We start from the raw sequence: 21,288 nt of genomic DNA, 5'->3' as shown, positions 1-21,288 counted from the left end.
ACATTTGTAATTTTGTAACCCTGTTTGTTGACAATAATGCAAAACTCAGCTACATTTGTCAGCCTAAATTTCCAAAAGTTAACGACATAATTATTTAACTTAAAGGAACTAATTTAATTCCATATCTAATTAAGCAAGTAGATCGACAGTCGACATAATAAGGCACTGAGGTTACAATGTAATGAACGTCAAGGGCAAAATATAACACCATTAAAACGTGCATAAAAGAACAAAATATAGAATAAGCATACCTAATTACCTATCCAATTTTATAGGATGTCACGGAACCCTTCACAAAACCGTCTTGCACTTGACCAACTTTTAAAGACTTTATAACATTTTTCCAACGTGATGCTCAGAGTATCAGCTCGTGTCACAACCTCCGCGGCGTCGGTTAATTGGTGCTCGTGATAGGTCGCTGGATTGATTGAGATACATTAAACGAGCCTTCGTTATTATGTTATAATACCTATGTACAGTGCGAGGCGAAAAATGTTGTTAATAATAATAAAATATAATAAATAAATAATAATAATTAATAATAAAACAGTATTATCTTTTTTTAATCTTTATTGCTTACTACTAGCTTTTACCCATGGTTTCGCCCGCGTGAAATTTTGTCTGTCACAGAAAAACTTTATTGCACGCGTCCCTGTTTCAAAAACCGGCACAAAATCTATCCTATGTCCTTTCCCGGGACTTAAACTAACTCTATGCCATGCCAAATTTCATCAAATCGGTTCAGTGGATTAGGCGTGAAAGCGTGACAGACAGACTTTCGCATTTATTGTCAAAATGACTATGTCACCCTTACATTATTCTTTTTATTATGTTTCTACAACAGGATCCTGGCTGCACCGTTATGCGAGAAAGCCCGAGTTAAAGTCATGAGGTAATGTAATAAGTTCATATGCATAGAAAACATTTTTATACAAGTGGTTACGATCATGGTTTCCAATTGATCAAAAAGCTACAAAAATATTGTAAAAAATATTGTGTCTGTAACTGTAGGTAACCAAACATACTTCTATCCCACTAGACATGAAGTTAATAACCCTTCTTCTGGCGCAGTCGGGTAAAAAAACACATTCCTTCAGTTGAACATTATCACATAAAGGTACCTAATTAATAGTCATGCAAAAATACACTTACCTTGTTTATCGCCAATCATACCTCCATAATCTTGATTACAGCAAGTCAGTACCTGTGCCAATAAAGATGAGTTTTATTTACCTATCAGAAGCAATTTTCAAATCATGGCATAAAAATCTGAAGGCGCAAATACACTGCTATGACCTAGCTAGACGAAGCGCGAGCCCGCACACCAAAGTATGGGCGACCCACGGCGAAAATGACCGAAGTGCGTGTTTACAATATACGTCTCGAACAATTTCCCTGCATAGTGTACTTGCGCCATAATATGTAATGAATTGGAATTCACAAAATAATAATAATAAGATTTCATGAGTCAATTACGGAATACCGACCGTCCTCTGAATACCTCAAAAGCAAGCAAAAACGGTTCATAATTCGATATCATTACAGTCTAAATCAATAAACTGCTGGAATAGTTCAGGCATTATTAAAAAACAGATTTTTTTAGATTTATAAGAGTATATTTATTTGCATCGCCATATTTTGACCCAAATTTTACGAGAAAGGTTGATGATTCTAACAAAAACTTACCTTTACTCGTAACAGCAAGTAGCCCCATAATTATTTTCTCGAATCTCACCACACATTTTTTCACCACCACCACTATAGTCCATCACAAACACATTTCTACAGTGTCTACTCGATTCGTATCATTGGTATCATGTCCGCCATTAAAGATCGATCAATATTTTCACGGTTTTCAATAATTAACACGACTAATTACAATTTATGAACAAATTACAATCGATGTCCGGGCGACACTTCTTTTCTGAGCAGTGCAAACATGGCTGCGATGATTTTATTGTTCAGTTCTACCCTCAAAAAATTAACATTTTGTTTTGCGTTCCTTTGCATGCAATATGTTACGGAACAAAACTTTGGCAATCGAATTAGTAATAAAAAAAAGTTAACAGATTATTTTATTTTTACTATTTCAAAAATATTTATATCGATTTTCTGCTGGATTGCATTATTTGTACGATAGTAAAAATTGTAATGGGTTCGCATACTTCAATAACGGGATCCACATCTATTTGTGTTATTAAAACATTCAGAATAGGAGCACAGACTGTTCGAGACAATCGTTTGGATTCATAGTGTACGCACTGAACTGAAACACACTGCGTTTATAAAACAGTTTAAACAGTGTGTTGGATGTTACCTACATTTATAACTGTCATTATTTCCAAATGTGAAATCATCTAGGATTTTAAATGTTAAATTATGATAAAAAAAAAAACAATAACATTCAGTATTATTAAAATAAAACCCAGCTAAAGTGACAGTAAGTACTATTATGAGTGAGACCCTCACCCTTTTAGAAGACATCCTCCTCTAAAATGAATGCAATGCAACTCTTGTATAGCCAAGATCTATAGTTTGTCCTCCAATAAAACTTAGGTAACCGGTGAAAGTTGAGCAGTCCCGGGGAAAGCTTACTCAAAATCCAAGTATTTTACCAACACCCTTCGGGATAAAGTGACTCATTCACTTTTTTTTTAACCCGCAACGATTTTAATCATAAGAGTATAGGAGAAGTTCAAAATGCAAAAACGCGGCGTTAAAACCGCATAGTGCGTACACCCGCATTACCATACAATAGCTGCGCACGCGCCGCTCGACGCTGATATAACCACAGATAAGGGGATAAACATTCCAGGCGCTGCTTAGAAAGGCTTTAGTCGTTCCAGGGCTGTCTGGGCCAGTGCTTGACCCTGACTGGGAATCGCAGATATAGTTCGATTATACAGACACTAGATTTCCGCCCGCGGCTTCGTCCGCGTGGAAGTTTGTCTGTCACAGAAAAACTTTATCGCGCGCATCCCTGTTTCAAAAACCGGGATAAAAACTATCCTATGTCCTTTCCCGGGACTATATCTATGCCAAATTTCATCAAAATCGGTTTCGTGGTGTAGGCGTGAAAGCAAGACAGATAGACAGAGTTACTTTCGCATTTATAATATTAGTATAGACTATTATAATATTAGTATAGACTAGTATAGATAAGGCAGTTAATTCAAAAAGTATTACCTGTAGCAGAAAGCTTTGCTTAGTTTGGGACAGAGGGCGCAGTATAAAATGTCCAAGGATATTTAATTATTTATTAGTACAGGAATCATATGATTACCACTTTTGGATCGTTAGAGATTGCCTTTCTTTTAACTCAAGAGGTTTTGGCTTTGCCTCTCCACTACCTATACTCCTATACTATCTTATCTATACTAATAAATATTATAATGTGAAAGTAACTCTGTCTGTCTGTCTGTCTTGCTTTCACGCCTAAACCACTGAACCGATTTTGATGTTTGGCATAGAGATAGTTTGAGTCCCGGGAAATAACATAGTATAGTTCTTATCCCGGTATTTGAAACAGGAACGCGTGCGATAAAGTTTTTCTGTGGCAGACAAAATCCACGCGGGCGAAGCCGCGGGCGGAAAGCTAGTTCCCAATGTATTAGAGAAAATGCGACTAAGGTCTGTAGGAATAACAGCTCTGGTAGTGTTACCAACCTATTCCTAAAATCTAGGGAGAGTAGTGATTTAGTAGAAAGACTGCTTTTTAAAACCAGTTGCTCGAACTTTGTTATTTTCCTGTTTACATACGTTTGTATAACAAGTACGAGTATTCCACAAATCAACTTTATTAAAATTGCAAAACATTTCGATCGAGGTGAGCATTTGCGCGTTTTGTGACCGACAAATAGCGAAATCACTTTCATCTACGAATTATTAGGGCACTAACACACTATTGACTTGAGTAACCAAAAACTTTGAGCCACTTTACGTTTCATCAATAGTAAATAATACCATATAAAAATAGTACACGTTGAAACTTACTCTAAAGTGAGGTTTTGTTAGTCCTAATGAAGAACAATCCATTCGTCATCACATTCGTATACATTTGTAGAATGAATAAGACTATTTTTGCTTTAATGTTTTTACATTAAAGCAAAAATACAAACAGAGAGACACTTATTACTTTAATGTTTTTAAAGTAATAAGTGTGTGTTGGCCCTAATACTTACGATAAAGGTCACCAAGGCACTTGAAGTCATTAGTTTAATTTGTCAAGAGCATTTTATTGTCGATGCTTTATTATGATTCGTAGATAATAATTAGATAAAGATTTTATTGACTTAACTTTTCCTAGAGCAATTTAGGTATCCTTGGTATACTTACAAATTAATTGCTATGTTACATTGATTAGTTTTATCCGGCTTGTCGATATTCGTTTTAAATTATACAGGGTGTTAGGTATGATGATATCAATTTTCTGTCTTCATCATACCATTTATACATATATGCATATGTTAACATGGGCTAATGTCGGCTTATAAACCCACTAGCTTTCCGCCCGCGGCTTCGCCCGCGTGGAATTTTGTCTGTCACAGAAAAACTTTATCGCGCGCTTCCCTGTTTCAAAAACCGAGATAAAAACTATCCTATGTTCTTTCCCGGGACTCAAACTATCTCTATGCCAAATTTCATCAAAATCGGTTACGAGGTTTAAGCGGGAAAGCGTAACAGACAGACAGACAGACAGACAGACAGAGTTACTTTCGCATTTATAATATTAGTTGGGATTTAACATCCTGTATAAGTCGCACTTATTTGTTCAGCGACTTCTGCCAAATGACGTCCACTGCTGGACAAAGCCCTCCCCCAAGGATATTCATAACGACCGGTCCTGCACTGCCCGCATCCAGGTACCTCCCGTGACCTTCACCAGATCGTCGGTCCACCTAGTATGGGGCACCTATTTAGGTATTATCAGCTTATCTCTTCAAGCTCCGCGAATCGAGTCACAATAGATAAATTGGAAGACTTAGAAAGGTCACTAAAGAAATCGCTATTTTTAAGTGCTTTTCATTCACCAAATAATCATCACGAATTCACGAACCTCAGCAATAAGTAGTCAATTGAAGAAGATTGTAATAACATTTCTAAAGTCTGGATGTTTTGACAGTTAAACTTATTGAATTTGCAAAATAATTAGACGAACAACAAGGTTAAATAATCTAAAGATAGACTTGGCTAATCTTCATCCAGTCATTCAAACTAACTGGCAATCCTAAGAGTTTTTGTAACGGTCTTAATTATAAAATTAAGATTTAATTTTAACTTATTTGGACAAGGTCAAAGCTTGGTAATTACAATAATTATAGCAAAGAAACTTAAGATGTTTTAAGGAGTGGTCACAATGGACAAGGTTTTGTATTTTGCTGAAATGTTAAATTAACGAGCCTTGAGTTAACTAAATAGATTTACAAAAGAACAGCTAAGAAAGCAAAAGGAGATATTTTGATTTGATAAAACTAATTAAATAATACTTACTGACCTCTCATCTCATGTTAAGACTATACTTACTAGCAAAAACCCTGCAAGGCTTAGTGTTAAACCTTATTTTGTAATAAGGATTTTGTTTTTAACCATGACCACAACCATAAAGCAAGAATTATATTATTCTCTTTTTGCTTTTCTTTGCGACTGTTGCATTTTTTTACATTAATAGTCAATTTGTGACATTCCAATTAGCGAAGATCAACATTTAATAAAATCATAGTTATTACGTTAAATCAATCTATCTCCATCATTGGTGTGTGCGAGGCTATAAATATGTTGAGAAATTGACAGCAATTTATAAGCGGAAATGGTCAAAATATTTTACCAAGACGTTCCACATTGTGCAATCCTACCTACCTTAAGATTTAAAGAGTGCCAGATCAGCTTGATTTACTCTTACTAATCCGTCATTACACAAGCATCTGTCTGCATATGACTAATACGAAAATAATTGTTTAAGATCATTTGTTAATGTTAACGTGCACACGTCTGTGTATGATTTATGTTTTAGTTTTTACCATACGAGTTATTAATCTGTAGTGTTACTTTCAATGCAGAGAATGTAACAGCTAGCTTATTAGACTTTTCATTTTTGTTGTAAACTCGCTCATATTACAATGTAATAAGATGCTACAGTGTAAAGCTTAATGTGGTCGTACCTGCGCCAATTTGTTCAAGCTGCACTTATTCGAGGATAAGTAATTGGAGTTATTGTTTGATTTATTCGCTAAATCTCTTAAAGATAGGTATGCCATTACTTATTTTGTTTAGGATACAAATTAATGAAATCAATATTTTATAACCAATTACTATAAATTCATATCGTTAAGGTACAATCCAGACAGTGTTGTGTAAGAATAATGTGGGTTATACTTACTTAAAAAAATTAATAATAGTTATGTTAAGTTAAATTTTAAATAGCATACATATTTCTACATCCAGCTTTTGAATTTTAACGTCTTTTAGATCTTTCAAGGAAGATATAAAGTGATTCACGAGAATCTGTTAATTGCAAATATTTAATTAACCCAGTAGAAAAACATTTCTCCTTACAACATCTCTCTTTAAAAGATTGGTCATTTGTTTTAAAATGACAAGTATTATTTTCCTACTCAACAGGTATTCAATCCTGTGTATTCAATGATAAAACTTGTGCGACAAATAAAATATGTAATCGGTTTTTATGACACGAAATATACCACCTCAACACGGTAGACATACGATCTCTCGATAACACCGATTATATTAATCGATGCTGAAGTGATGAATGTATCGATACTCGATACCGATTGTATCGGAGTGCATTGGCTTGGGTGTGCGATGGATCATACATCATCAGGCTCTAAGATACGATCGGATTCTAGCAGTTAACCAATAAATAAATCATGAGTTGAGCAACTGTTTAAGACTGCAGTGGCCACAGCTGGACAGGCGGCCAGTTCTTAACAAAACGATGCAATAAGAAGAAAGATGTGATGAAATAAAATATGACAACTAGTTTCAGTGATTAAAAATGTACAAGACAATCCAAAAAAATAAAGTAGGTACTACATAATAATAAAACGAACTAAACTTACCTTAAAGTTTTAGAACCTTTTAGAACGCCTAGTAAGTAGTTACGGCAAATTCTCGTTCTCAGACTTTGTTGCCTAGTAAAATTCATAAGGATATTTATCTTAGCGTGGTTACTCGCTATAAAAAGCCAGGCTAGTAGCCGTAGACATCGACTACTTCTAAAACAATAAAAATGCTATAAAATACAAATATCCAACAAATTCTAAGTTCTACGGATAAGTATCTAAGAGGTAAAATCTAAGAAAACTACACAAAATTTAAATTACAGTCTTTATTTAATACTCAGTATAATAAAATAATAAGTAACAAAATTATTTACTGACTTACCTTATTATAATTATTATGCATTTAACTAAAAACTACTTCATCATTAGTTCTAATTTATACATCCCAAGTGCTTTCAATGTCTACCATAAAATACTACAATAATAATACTTTAGCAAAAATAATATTTTATGTAAATTAAAATATCTACAAAAATATAATAAAATGCACTAACTACATAAATAATAATAATATACATGATTACCAATTTGTATACTGATTTAATAATAATTTGAGCAGTTAGTTTACCAATCAATGTTACCATAAAAAAATTAAGATGCTGTAAGTTAATTTCAATTTATAACGGAATGTTTCATAACTGGCCATACACTACGTAGTCCAGTCAATGAATGCCTTAACGACGGTGTAGAGAGAAATCCGTGGAACACAATTTCTGACCTCGGGACTTTATTTAGCCTAGTTAGGTGGTGAACATAGCAAAAGTCCCCGTCCTTAGCCCTTGAGCCAGCGGGGTGAGGGGGGTTTAAAGGTACCACTTTTCGGTTTTTCGCTTAATCCTCGGAAACTATGCGTCCTAGTGACATGACTACTTTGAACCAAAAAAAGCTTATTCAATTTGCTACAGGCGAGACCGTCAAGTTTTTCTGTATCTTGTATAGTTTTTGCGGCATCTGCTCTAGAAGGTCTGTAAAATTGGAAATTTTATTTTTGTCTTACATGTTCCTATCAGGAGAAAATCGACTAAATCAACATTGAGCAAACACTATAGACATGCGGGAGCATGTTAAGCCTAGTTCCAGGGAGGGGACTGCACCGTGCGTATATTTAGACGAACCAATTGGAGACACTTTTGACTCTTCATCATTCAAAAACTACTGTGCATTAACACTTCAAATTTGGCTCATGTATTGAGACTTGCAAAATATACATCAGCTTCAAATTTCATAAATATACCTCAAACGGTTATTTAGGTATTGACGTTCAAAAATCGACATTTCGAACACTAAAATCTATCTATCACCTGTGAAATGTTAAAATTTACTGGTTTTTTATTTGTTCCTTTGTATTTACATAACTACCTTTCTGGATGCCAAATTTGAACCTTCGAGGTCATCTGGAAGTGGTTAGAATTTGGTCTATAGGTCAGACATGTAGATTTTTGGACGTCAATACTTAAATAACCGTTTGAGGCATATTTATGAAATTTAAAGCTGATGTATATCTTGCAAGTCTCAACACATGAGCCAAATTTGAAGTGTTAATGCACAGTACTTTTTGAGTGATGAGGAGTCAAAAGTGGCTCAAAGTGGTTCGTCTAAATATACGCACGGGGCAGTCCCCTCCCTGGAACTAGGCTTAACATGCTCCCGCATGTCTAGAATGATTGCTCAATGTTGATTTAGTCGATTTTCTCCTGATGGGAACATGTAAGACAAAAATAAAATTTCCAATATTACAGACCTTCTAGAGCTGATGCCGCGAAAACTATACAATTTAGAGAAAAACTTGACTATCTCACCTGTAGCAAATTGAATATGCATTTTTTGGTTCATAGTAGTCATGTCACTAGGACGCATAGTTTTCGAGGATTAAGCGAAAAACCGAAAAGTGGCACCTTTAAACCCCCCTCACCCCGCCGGCTCAAGGGCTAAGGGCGGGGACTTTTGCTATGTTCACCTCCTAACTAGTCTAAATAAAGTCCTGAATTCAGAAATTGTGTTCTACAGTTTTCCATCTATAATGCTTTAATGACTGGACTAACGCTCGTTCACTCAAAACAAAGAAAAAATTGAAGTGTTCGTTTTTCAAATTGAATTCAACGAAATTATTTTTTTACATTCTGACAAAAAAAATAGAAAAAAGGGCGATACGAGTCGGCCTTAAAGCAGCCCTACTCTTACCTATTGATCTTGAATCTTGACTTAACTCTTGGTTAAGTACTCATTGGCGATGGTCTTCCAATCCGTGGGGTCTGTTTCATCAGCGCTGGGCTTGGTCTTGCGGATCTTGCGGAGCAGGTCCCAGCCGTGGGCCTTCTCGGTGGCCGTGACGTAGGTGTTCTTGGGATCTTGCTCCAGTGTGTAGGCGCCCAGGACCAGGCTTTGGACTAGGCGCGCTGAGATGAGGGTCTGGAAGTTAAAGAGATAGGGTTTATTTTTTGTTTCCGGGTGAAGAGTTAAGAGTAATTATCAATTTTTTTAAAGTTGTACTAGTGATAGTGATTGGTGGTAGGATTCGTTGTAATTCCACCTAGCTAGCTGTCATCGTCTTACCTGAGTCTATCAGTATAGCAACAATGTTAACAGCATTGTTCTTGCGGCAGTTGGAGGTAAGATAGCAAGTTCCACTATGGTGAGAATTCCGGTAATGATTCCGGTTGAAGCTCACCTTAACCTTTGACCTTGATCAACAATTGAACGAAGTCTTTGACCTGATCATGACAGTCCATAAATTGAGATTTAGGTCAAGAGCCCGTTGTTGTTATAAAACCACTGACCTTCTGCAGCCTGTAAAATATTCCAACTCTTGTCTGGGCAAGTGATTGCTGGACCTATTACTGGTGATGATGAGGTAATCTAAGATCAAAATAGCAGTGGACCTCGATTACACGTTGGATTATGTAATGATGAAGCCTTTCCTTCAGCAGCCTATATTCGTGGTCAGGCAAACGGCGACTGACGGTATATCCCGCCAAGACTAAAGCCCCGGATTGTGGGTCGCCGGTTATCAGCATGACGTGTCTACATCATGGCGATGATGATAAAGATACTAAACGACTTACCTTCAGCAGCCAAAAGTGTTCGTAATGGCGGCTGGACCAGATCATCAAATGATGACCTGATGATGAGTTGTAAGGTAAATTATTGTAGTTACCTTCAGCAGCCTATACTCGTGGTCAGGCAAACGGCGGCTGACGGTGTATCCCGCCAAGACTAAAGCCCCGGAACGAGGGTCACCCGTCATCAGCATGACATACGTCATGGCGATGGCCACCTCGAACACGTAGTACGAGTATTGGATGTCGCCGAAGTCGATGATGCCGGTCACTCGGTATTCTGACTCGCTGGGGGAGGAGAATGGAAGTTTATTATTACTTCACTTTATGGAAGTTCAATTTGAAAGATTAGATTACTAAATGATTTGGCGTGGAATAAACTACAGCAATCTAATTCTACATTAATTTATTATCGACTAGCTTTCTGCCCGCGGCTTTGCGCGCGTGGACCCCTGAACATTATTTTTTTCCAAAATAAAATTTAGCCTATGTCATTGTTACTCGTGGATAATGTAGCTTTCGAATGGTGAAAGAATTTTTAAAAACGGTCTAGTAGTTTTTGAGCCTATTCATTACAAGCAAACAAATAAACAAACAAACAAAGTTTTCCTCTTTATAATATTAAGTGTAGATACTGACTCTAAGCCTTAATCTGGGTAGATTGGAAGAGCAGAGACTTTTGATACTAAAGGTGGTTGATAATTAAAGACCATCATTAAAATAAATATTGTATTGTATGTTTGTATGTGAATGAGCGGTAATAAACCGTGTTTATGCACACCGATTTTTTTATTTAAAGAGAGAACTTCTTATATTTTCGTCAGTTCGTTCGTTCGTTTCAGCCGAAAGACGTCCACTGCTGGACAAAGGCCGCCCCCAAAGGATTTGGTCAGTTAGGTACATAAAATGTTTTGTTAATTTACTTTTTGAAATAATTTGGAAGATTTTTGCGGAAAATATTAGTTTTAGTGTTATTTTAAGACATTACAAATTTGTATTAATAACCGAAGAAGCGACAAGGCTTAGATCCTCATGGTCATCTGAGTGTGAAGCCAAGGTACTAAGCATCAACAACAATAGTCTACTTTCCAATCGATTCTATCCATCTCCCTCACATATTCCAGCGGTCAGGAGTGAGCGACAGAGATAAAAGTTCGTACTCTTGGCTCACCTCAACATGATTGATTGTCACCGATGGGGTCAATTTGCTATTTCAATGGTAAGTAAGAAACTGCTTTAATTTATACCAAAATTACATAAGGGGCCGTCCATATATTACGTCATTCAAAATTAGGGGGGGGGGGGGCCCACCCCCCCGTATCATGACATAGACCGCAGATTTGCCATGCAGATGTGCAGGGAGTACTAATCTGCGCGACTTGTGTCACCCCCTGATGCTTGGCACCCGGGGCGGATCGCCCCCACCGCCCCCCCCCCTTCCGCCGCTACTGATTACATATAATACTAGCTGCCCGCCCCGGCTTCGCCCGTGGTACTTACATGTATTATACATACATATAAACCTTCCTTAAGAATCACTCTAAAAAAAAAGGTGATTCTACAAGTGTTTTAATTTTGTCAAACTGGTAATGACGTCAATTTTGGGAGAAGGGGGGGGGGGTCATTAAGAAATGACGCTAGGATGATTGTAGGGGGGGGGGTCTAAAATCTGAAAAAATCGATGACGTAATTTATGGATGGCCCCTAATTTAAAACACAAAACGTTATCCTAATATTACCCATTTTAAAGATTTGTAAAGCCTACTTTTAGATGCGATAGATCACTGGTGATTCCGAAGCAAAATATTGTCATAAGTCTTCAACAGTAATCTTGATAGAACCAAAATGTACAGTCTACAGCTCAACCCAACAAACTATGGGGGATTCCCCATAGTTTGTTGGGTTGAGCTATCTATTGCAACTGCATACGATTGTATGCAGTTGCAATAGATGCCATTTTTCAACAAACCGATATTTTATAGTCTCATGTGCCTACTGTACAACGCGACGTCATGCTAAAACACACGATGCTCTTGTATTACAAAATTATTTATCACGACAACGAAAACAAACAAAAGTTGACTGGTGATAACTGATGGCTGATTAGATAGCAGTTGCTGGCTTGTTTCATCTCACAAAGATCTTGAATTCGAGGGCTATACTTTTATGCGCCAATTTTATTAAGACGCTTTCAAAACACATTGTAAACAAAGGATATTCACAAAGTTTTATGCAAAAAAATGATAGTATGAAAAACTGATTTCTCATACTATCATGGTGCAAAATGTAAGTTTGTAAAGGAAAAAAAATGTGATTAGTAAAATAAACTATATTCAGTAGCCTGTAGATTAAAATTTAACTTGGAAATCTTAACCAGGAATTCGTCTATCTGAATCCTATGGAAACTACAAGGTAATCTTTAAGAGCTCTTTCAAACGGACTCCTTCAAAAATCTTATTTGAAAGAGCTCTCAAGGTTCCCTTTTCCTTTTAAAGTACGGAACCCCAGAAGGGTTAACTATGACGTACCTGCCGGGCTTGGGCGTGACGAGCACGTTCATGACGTTGACGTCACCGTGGATGACGCCCTTCTCCAGTTCGTCCAGTCGTGGGACTACTGCGTATTTGAACTCTTCGATAACCTGTAATCAAATCATAAATACAATCAGGACATGACATATCCCACACATTATAAAATACCTACACAAGATTTGTTCTATTTCATTTTTATTTTCTAAGTAAGAGAAGGTAAAAAGAGAAGAAAGGGTAAAAGCGCCATGGTGTTTTCGGACTCATAAACTTGACAGTGCCTTAGAATTTGAAAGTATCATTGTCATCAGGTGGACTCAATGAGGGCTATCGTTTTTATACTTAACAGTTGGCACCCCTGGCGATTGACAGGACCTTACTCTACAGTGGCGCCATCTTGATGAGTGCAAATGCGATAGTCCTCCTACCACTTTAGCGCTCACAAGTTGGCGCCACTGTCTTCGCTACTAGCAAGTGACAGGACCTTACTCTACAGTGGCGCTAACTGGTGAGCGCTAAAACGATAGCCCTCATTTATTGACAATTTATTGATTTCAAAGCTATTAAACATTTAATATAACAGCCAAACTCAGTCTTCAGGCTACAATGAAGTATTTTTTAAGACTTGGGTATGGACATTCATCATCATCATCATCATTTCAGCCATAGGACGTCCACTGCTGAACATAGGCCTCCCCCAATGCTTTCCACGTTGATCGATTGGTAGCGGCCTGCGTCCAGGTATTGACATTACTCCAGAAAAAGGCAGACTTTTGCGATGTCATTAGAGACGTCCTGAACATACCTCCTCCGCCAGGTCCAGCTTCTCGGCGTCCTTGATGACGTACTTGAACTTCTCGAGTAGAGGCACCGTGGTCAGCATCCACATGTGCTCGTGCGACGCCAGCCCTGAGTGGTTGAAGTTCTGAAAGACAAGCACTTGAAGTTTAAAATCCGAAGGTATACAGGGTGGAAACGATAAGTGATTGCAATCGATTATTTCTAAACTATACAAGATATCGAAAAACTGTCACTGATCCTGAAAGTGCTTCACGAGCTCCTTCAAATGGTACCAATAATAGGTTACAGAATAAACTGGAACTATCCTAAAATTCAATGTTTCCAGGTAATCAAAAACAACACTACTTGTTTTATTGAACTATTTTTAATTTGTACTGCCTTCTGGCGGTGGAGCATTGCAGTAATATTATTTTGTTGTTGGTGTATTGTATCTTCAATTTTTTTTTCCAAATCGATCTGTATTGTTATTATTATTTTTTACTAACCACAAAGCCTCCTTTTCGCGCCTATTTAACTGACTTTAACAAAAGGAGGAGGTTCTCAATTCGGCTGGTATGTTTTTTATTGCTAGGTAAGTATACTACGAACCGACACGAAAAATCTATAAACCGTCACTATCAAAAGGGCGCTTAATCCCCGTCGTGCGTTGGTACCTACCCGCTGAAAACCAGCTTCGTGACTTGACGACTTGTCGAAATGTCACGATTTCTACTGAGCATGCCACAATCAAATTCAATATGACATGTATGCACCTAAATGTTACATGCTGAATGTAATTCTATTCAATTCTTGATATTTTCTACTAAACATAAAAATGGGATTCCAGCTGACAAATAACTTTTTGACTTGGTTTCGGAATATACGAACCTATTTTGTTAATCCATAACTTTTGGTACCTCCTTCTATACCTTCAGATAATATGTTGAGGCTTGAATCAATCTAAGCCTAGCCGCAGACTACAGACTTTTGGTCGGGCTTTTAATCAGTATGAACAAGTTTAGTATGGAAGTTCGCACATTCGTATAGGCCGATTCTTCATACAAATTAGAATCGGGCCCACCCAACTATAGGACAGCCGACTAAAAGTCTGTTGTCTGCGGGAAATCTTAATTTGGTAACGACAATAATTTATATTCGGTGGTCATGTTGAACAATGCAAAAAACGTTGTGGTGATTTTTACTCAGAAACTAGTGGAATTCCAAACCAATTATCTTCTTTAAAACTACCACAACAACAGTAGTTACCTAATTTTACCTATTTTCTCTCGGACAAGTTGAATTATCTGAATTACCTGCCAAGCCTTGGTATAACGGATACGTTGACGTGACAATGGTACGTATGAGTTATGAATGGCCGCAACAGCTCATTTGCAATGCCCGCACGTACCTACACACCGCCATTGCGCCAAGGTCAGAGGTGATAGATCCGTATAGTTATGGTCATTTTCATGCAATGTTTTCAAGTGTAAACTCTGAAGGCTTGGAAATCATTGTTGAATAACGCATGTTTAGTGACTCATGTGCCTGAATATCAGGCGAATTCTGAACTAAAAGGATTCATGAACGTAGAAACATGTTCTCAGTAATTGAAGGCAAGTACGAGACCTACTCGTGTCTATGATATATTTTTTGGTATAAGAGTATTGCCAGATTTTGACTTAATGTATGCCCCGTCGTCTGTGTAATGTGACGGTAACATAATGTTCCATAAATAGTCGTGCTTATCACACCAACATAATGTCCCCGATGGGATTCAAACACGCCACAGCAGCTGACATATTATTATTCGGGTTTAAAAACCTATCGCAACAAAATGTTCTCTAGTAAATACAACAATGTTCAATAGTCAAGTCCCCGTCAATTGAGACGGATCTGTAAGGAAATCAATTGGACTCAATAGAGCCGAGCGACCCAATCACTGAGACATTGTTCTATCTCCCCAAGAACGATAGGTAGTTTTAAATGAATAAAAAGCCATGCATCATCCCAAATCGTTTCAATCAAAAGACGTGCACTGCTGTACCTCCAAGGATGTTCACAACGACTAATCGTGCGATGCCCGCATCCAGGTACTTCCCACGATCTTCACTAGGTCGTCAATCCACCAAGTATCTTCCGGTCACTTAGGTTTGGCGATTCTGCGAGATATACTTTGGTTCTCCTCAGAGCATGGACGATTCAACGATTCCATGCTCTAGGTTCTCCTTTTGGTTTGTATTTTTTTTTTTATGTGATAGGAGGCAAACGACAATTGTATCAAATAAAATTGTAATTCTATTCTAATCCGTACCTGTAGCTTATTATCCAGATTAGCCACGAACTCTCCAAGCTGGTAGAACAGAGCCTCCGACTGCGGCACGTTGCTCAGCAGCTCTCCAGGCACGAACTCTAGCAGTCGTACCGCGTGCTGCTTGCCGTTGATGGTCTCGATGGAGTGCAGGTGACCGTACACGTTGCGGACTGGCTTGGGGCAGGTTACCGAGCGGGTGGCTGGAGGAAAAAGCTTTGGTGAGATTTCGAATTGGAGCTAAGTGGAAATTGGTATCATGTGTAGGACATCCTTACGCTTAATCTGGCAGTATCTTGACTAGAAAGAAGGCATCCCATTGAAAAAGGAGAGGGCATTAGTGCCTCCAAAAACTAAATTTACATTTTTAGATAACCGTCAAAACGATACCACTTGTAGTAGAGCCGTTTCAAATGTGCGAACGAGAGGCCCACCTCTCAGGACTATTCCCAAATAGTCCTGTATTTCAGTTCCTCTTTTTTCCCGCTAAGTGGATAAAGGTAGAAATTGGAAGAAGGTATTATGAAGAATGACATAATATTTCCCTGTAATGTAGTGTCGTAGTACTCGTAGCAACTCGTAGTATGTACTTAGTGGAGTCTACCTAATCTCACTCAATATAGTATAGGTGCGTTTTAAAATAAATAAACACCTGCATGCCTCCCTTACTATCGATTGGTAGGTATGACCTTGGTAGATTGGTAGTTGCTAATAGCAGTGGCCTAGAAATTATCTTGAAGGTCTCTACGAAGCTTAGGTCAAAGACCTACATACTGACGATGTATGATAAACCGATTAAGAAAAAGACACAAACTCACCCAAGAAATTCATAATCTCGTTCTGTGCCTCAACCACATTGACTTTCTGCGAGTCCATCGAGTTCATGATCTTCAGCACATATCCATGCGGGCTGTGGTTCGTGATCAATGGGTTCTTCACGTTGGGATCCTCAACAATCTTGTAGTTCTTGTCGTCGTAGCCGTCCATCTCCACCAGTTCCAGAGCTGAGATCCCGTAGAGGCGTTCCACGAGGAGCTTGACTCCGTCGTGGTCGATGACCGGGCGGATCTCCTTGCCTGGTTCCAGGAGGCTGGTTGCGTCTGACATTTTGGTTGCTGGTGGGAGAATTGACGATGTTAATGTTGACCTACTTTTAAAATAAAAAAAAATGGGTTTTCAATTCAGTTGTATGAAAAAAGAACTTTTTTGGGTAATCTTAGAACATCATCTTAAAAAAACATCCTGTGAATCTTGATTATTAGCAAGGCAATAATTTATTATTTATTTTTTATCAAGGTTTAGCATACCTACTTATCATATTAAAAAAGTTATCGACCACCAAAATAGTTCAATAACGTGGTATTTTTTTTATGCAAAGGTTTTAATATCTTGCTGACGGTGGGATCCGTTAGTGCTGCATTTTTAATGTGTGTTAATTGCATAAATAAAGTCATCACACATGTTTTACTTTAGTGCAGTTTTGCTATGAAAAGATTAACGAAATAGTATTTATTGACCCTAGAGTTTTGTCTTAAAACAAAGGAACCATCTAAAACTTGTAAACCAATTTTATAGCCTGACCAGGAACATAAAAACCCTGGCATAGAGGCGCTTCAATTGCAATTNCCTCCGGGGCGTCCTTCTCGCTGGCATGAGTGTCATATGCGATGCGGATGACACTCTGGTCACTGCCTGGGGAAGACATTTGGGGCCGCGGAACGGTTGGCGTCGGCGGGCGGCACATTAGTCGCTCGCAGAATTTCTTTCCGGGGCCTCGCCAGCGCGCCCCTTCCGACGCCCACATTGTGGTTGAGGACGTTAGGATTGACGTCAAAGGCCAGATGAAATATCTGGGCCTCACGCTTGAAGGGAGGTGGCATTTTAGCCTGCACTTTAACGGGCTAGCGCCACGCCTCCTCAAGGCAGCCGGCGCACTGAGTCGGCTCCTCCCGAATTTGGTAGGGCCACAAACGAGGTGTCGTCGACTTTATGCCGGCGTTCTGAGGAGCATGGCGCTGTATGGCGCCCCAATCTGGGCGGACGCACTCAACAAGAGGGAGAATGCTGCCCTTCTGCGCTGGCCCCAGCGGGCCATAGCGCAAAAAGTCGCGAGGACCTACCGCACGGTAGGGCACTGCTGCGGCGTGCGTCCTCGCTGGTACTCCTCCTTGGGAGGTAGAAGCTGGGGTCTTGTCTGTCATCTATCACTGGATGGCAGTCCAGAAGGCGCGTGAAAAGCGCCCGGCCCCGGAGCGGCGCGGCGCCGTCAGGCAGGAAGCGCGCGAGATCATGATCGACCGCTGGAAGGAAGACATGACTCGCGCGCAGTTTGGCCGCCATTGTGCATTGGTCCTGTTCTGGATCAATGGTTGGAACGACCGCTCGGGTTCCTCACGTTCTTTCTGGCGCAGGTGCTGACCGGGCATGGCTGCTTCGGTTCGTATATGCATGCATAGGATCGGGCGAGAGGAATCCCCGCTGTGCCACAAATGCGGCGCGGTGGATGACACGGTGCAGCACACCCTCGCGGTTTGCACAGGCTAGGAGGAGCAGCGCCGTGTCCTCACCGTGTGGGCCGGGATCTTTCGCTTCCGAGCCTGGTCAGCGCCATGCTGGGAACTGGAGGATGCTGGATGGCGGTCGCCTCCTTTTGCGAAGAGGTCATCCTTCAGAAGGAGGCAACGGAGCGCGAGCGGGAGAACAATCCTCTCGCCTCATCACTCCGCAGATGGAGAAGGTGGTTGTACGACCGTTTTACTCTGCCCCCCGGTGGCGGCCAGCAGGCCGGGGGTGCGGGGGCACCCTTGTCACCTCCGTCTGACGGGAACGGCTTGGCGTTTCGGGCCATTCCCATCGGACCCCCACAAGTGGGGCGTGTAGGGTCCGCCGTGAAGGCGAGCTGTCGCCGGTAGAGATGGGTAGTGGGTAAAAACCCATTTCACCCGATTGGGTTTAAACTGGGTGATTTGGGTAAAAACCCGGTTTTTACCCATTATCACCCATTCTGGTGGGTGAAAACAAAAATAGCGTTTTTTTAAAGTGAGAAGTGGTATTTGTTGCTAAGGGGGCGTTCTAGTGTTACGTAATGCAATCTGGGGGGAGAGGAGGTCTTGAAAAACGTTACAATGCGTTACAGTGGCGGAAGGGCGGTCGATTTCAAGTTTTCAAGCAGAAGTAGGTACTTTGTAGTTGGTGTTGTTATTTGTAACGTTATACCGTAATGTCATCAAAGAGAGAGTTTGGCATCCCCCCCTCCATGTCCTTGCCATGACCACAATTATTATTGTGTTCCTACTAAATTTCTTTTAAATCGGTTCAACGATTCTTGAAATAACACCATTTTATAAAATAATTGGTCACAACATCATAACGTGATCAATTTTACGATTTGGCCACGATATAAATGCATATTAGTGTTAAATTTGACTTATTACTTATTAATCAATAAACTTAAATGAGAAAAATTCAATAAAAATAAAGAAAAGATACCAATTGAAATAATTATAAAATTATTTGTTTTCACCCGGTGTAAACACCCACGGGTGGAATGAAACGGGTTTTTATTGGGTTTTTACCCTCATGTGGGTTTTTAAAGGTAACCTGGTTTAAATAAATTAAATGAAACCATCAATCGAGCTAGTAGGATTTATTTTATTATTCATCAATAATCAAATTCAGAACTTGAATATTCAACTGCAATGTCTGCTCATGAACGCTTCAAACTCGGTACTTCTTTCCCAATTCCATAAAATTCAAAACTTAGAAAGTAACAAAAAGCTTTAAAATGGGTAGTTGAAACAGACTACAGCTAATTTTCATAGTGGACTGTACTATACGATAAACATGTCAGTCAATTTGACAACCTTTGTCGGAAACATTATTCAATGAAAATATTGTCCGAACCCTTAGTATTTCTCTTCGACAAATACATTAACACACCGTGAACCACTTTTCTTTCACGACTATAAAAATATTTTAGCAATTTAATTCACAAAATCAATTGCACACATTTAAAATAAAGTTTGTTTACACTTTGACAACAATAGACTGACATGCAAGGTGACATGACAATGAAGTTTTCAGTTACTGTTGCCATTAAAAGAAATTAGTACCATTAGTTTTCCGCAACATGGCGAGGGTTTTTATGTTCCTGGTCAGGCTATAGATCACTTATTCACTTACTTGAAATCTATTTAAAAATGTCACGGAATTGTGTCCTGTACTATATTACTTATTCTGTGATTGTGTTCGTGGCTATCTTGTTTGTGTCAATTATATCTATTGATGTGTTGACTGTACTATAAATAGGCGCACAGCAGCGCCCCTAGCGGACGCCGGCGGAAACTGGCATCATGTGACGGCGCGCGCGCCGGCAAGGGCTAATGTTAGTTTATTTATCCTTTTTATGTAACAAAATTCTTAAAAATAAAGTTAGTATAATATTGTGATAATACTAACACAAAAATTAGCAAACATTACTTCACTTTTTATAATTACACAGAGTAACAGATTAATTGAAAGAAGAAGAAAATCTACGCATGAAAGAAATATTATTTAAATTCTTTTAATGCGAACACAAAAGCAAATTCAAATTATCTAGGTAAGTACACATTGGAAAAAAAATGAAATATCCAGAAACAGCACGGTTTTTGTACATATTTTGGGCTATGAAGTAGGTATATAGTAAACAATATATTATTTAAATAACTATACAGGTACTTTCGTTCCATTAATTAGTTCTAGAGAAAAAAGTTCTAGATTACTATTGTTTTTAAATTTATTTTACAATATATATTCAAATAGTTTGATCTATTGTAAAATTTCTTGTTCGATTAGTTCTATGCAAATTCTTGTTACAACAGCTACTAAAAAAAATCCTTTGAAAGTAATTATTTTTTGTTGCTACCATATTTTACTAATTTACAATAATGGCAAACGATTCGCCTTAACACTTTCCATTTGACAGAAAGAAAACTCAAAACAGCGATAAACAAAACGCAGCGAAAAATATTCTAAAAGAAAACAGTACCTAACACTTTTCAGCCATAAGTAACTACTGTTAGACCAACCGAAAGTCTATTAGAAAATAATAAAATGTAACTCACATGTACGTATGTTCGTCCTCGCGTGTAGATAGCGACTGATACAGGACAAAACAAATAAGATGCGCGAGCGCGGCGATAAGCGGGATGACTGACACTGACAAGGGCGCATCGTGTGTGGTCATGGCCACTAGTTGCTATGATCTATTGTCGGCCGTTTGGTGTAGTGGTTCAGAACGGACTACTATGCCGAGAGGTCCCGGGTTCGATTCCCGGCCGGGCAGAAATTGAAATGATGAATTTTAATTTCTGTGACGGGTCTGGGTGTGACTATGTACCTATAATATTTATGTATTTAAAAAAAAAAGTATATAAGTAGTATATCCGTTAAGCTAGCACCCATAACACAAGCATTAAGTTGCTTACTTTGGGGCTAGCTGGCGCTGTGTGAAATTGTCCAAAGATTTATTTATTATTATTATTATTTATCTATTT

General features: G+C 38.7%; 1 protein-coding gene across 2 annotated transcripts; it reads right to left on the bottom strand.

Annotated features, from left to right (window-relative positions):
* Window positions 1–9,272: 9,272 nt before the first annotated feature.
* On the bottom strand, window positions 9,273–20,936 carry LOC114358385 (hydroxylysine kinase). Of its 2 annotated transcripts, none has more exons than XM_028312341.1 (7): window positions 20,857–20,936; window positions 16,570–16,866; window positions 15,755–15,954; window positions 13,469–13,588; window positions 12,664–12,776; window positions 10,234–10,423; window positions 9,273–9,488 (listed from the first exon to the last, which is right to left on the bottom strand). In XM_028312341.1, exons 2-7 carry the CDS (start codon window positions 16,856–16,858, stop codon window positions 9,282–9,284), a joined length of 1,119 nt encoding a protein of 372 aa, XP_028168142.1. In that variant the 5' UTR covers window positions 16,859–16,866; window positions 20,857–20,936; the 3' UTR covers window positions 9,273–9,281. The 2 variants fall into 2 exon arrangements, with proteins under 2 accessions (XP_028168142.1, XP_028168144.1); XM_028312343.1 differs by lacking the exon at window positions 20,857–20,936 and adding an exon at window positions 19,934–19,954.
* Between the last annotated feature and the right edge of the window lie 352 nt (window positions 20,937–21,288).

This window comes from Ostrinia furnacalis, unplaced genomic scaffold, assembly GCF_004193835.3.
Source record: "Ostrinia furnacalis isolate ACB-3 unplaced genomic scaffold, ASM419383v2 OfSCF3905, whole genome shotgun sequence".
NCBI lineage: Eukaryota > Metazoa > Arthropoda > Insecta > Lepidoptera > Crambidae > Ostrinia > Ostrinia furnacalis.
The sequence above is the reverse complement of the archived record's forward strand: the minus strand, read 5'-3'. Positions and strand labels throughout refer to the sequence as shown.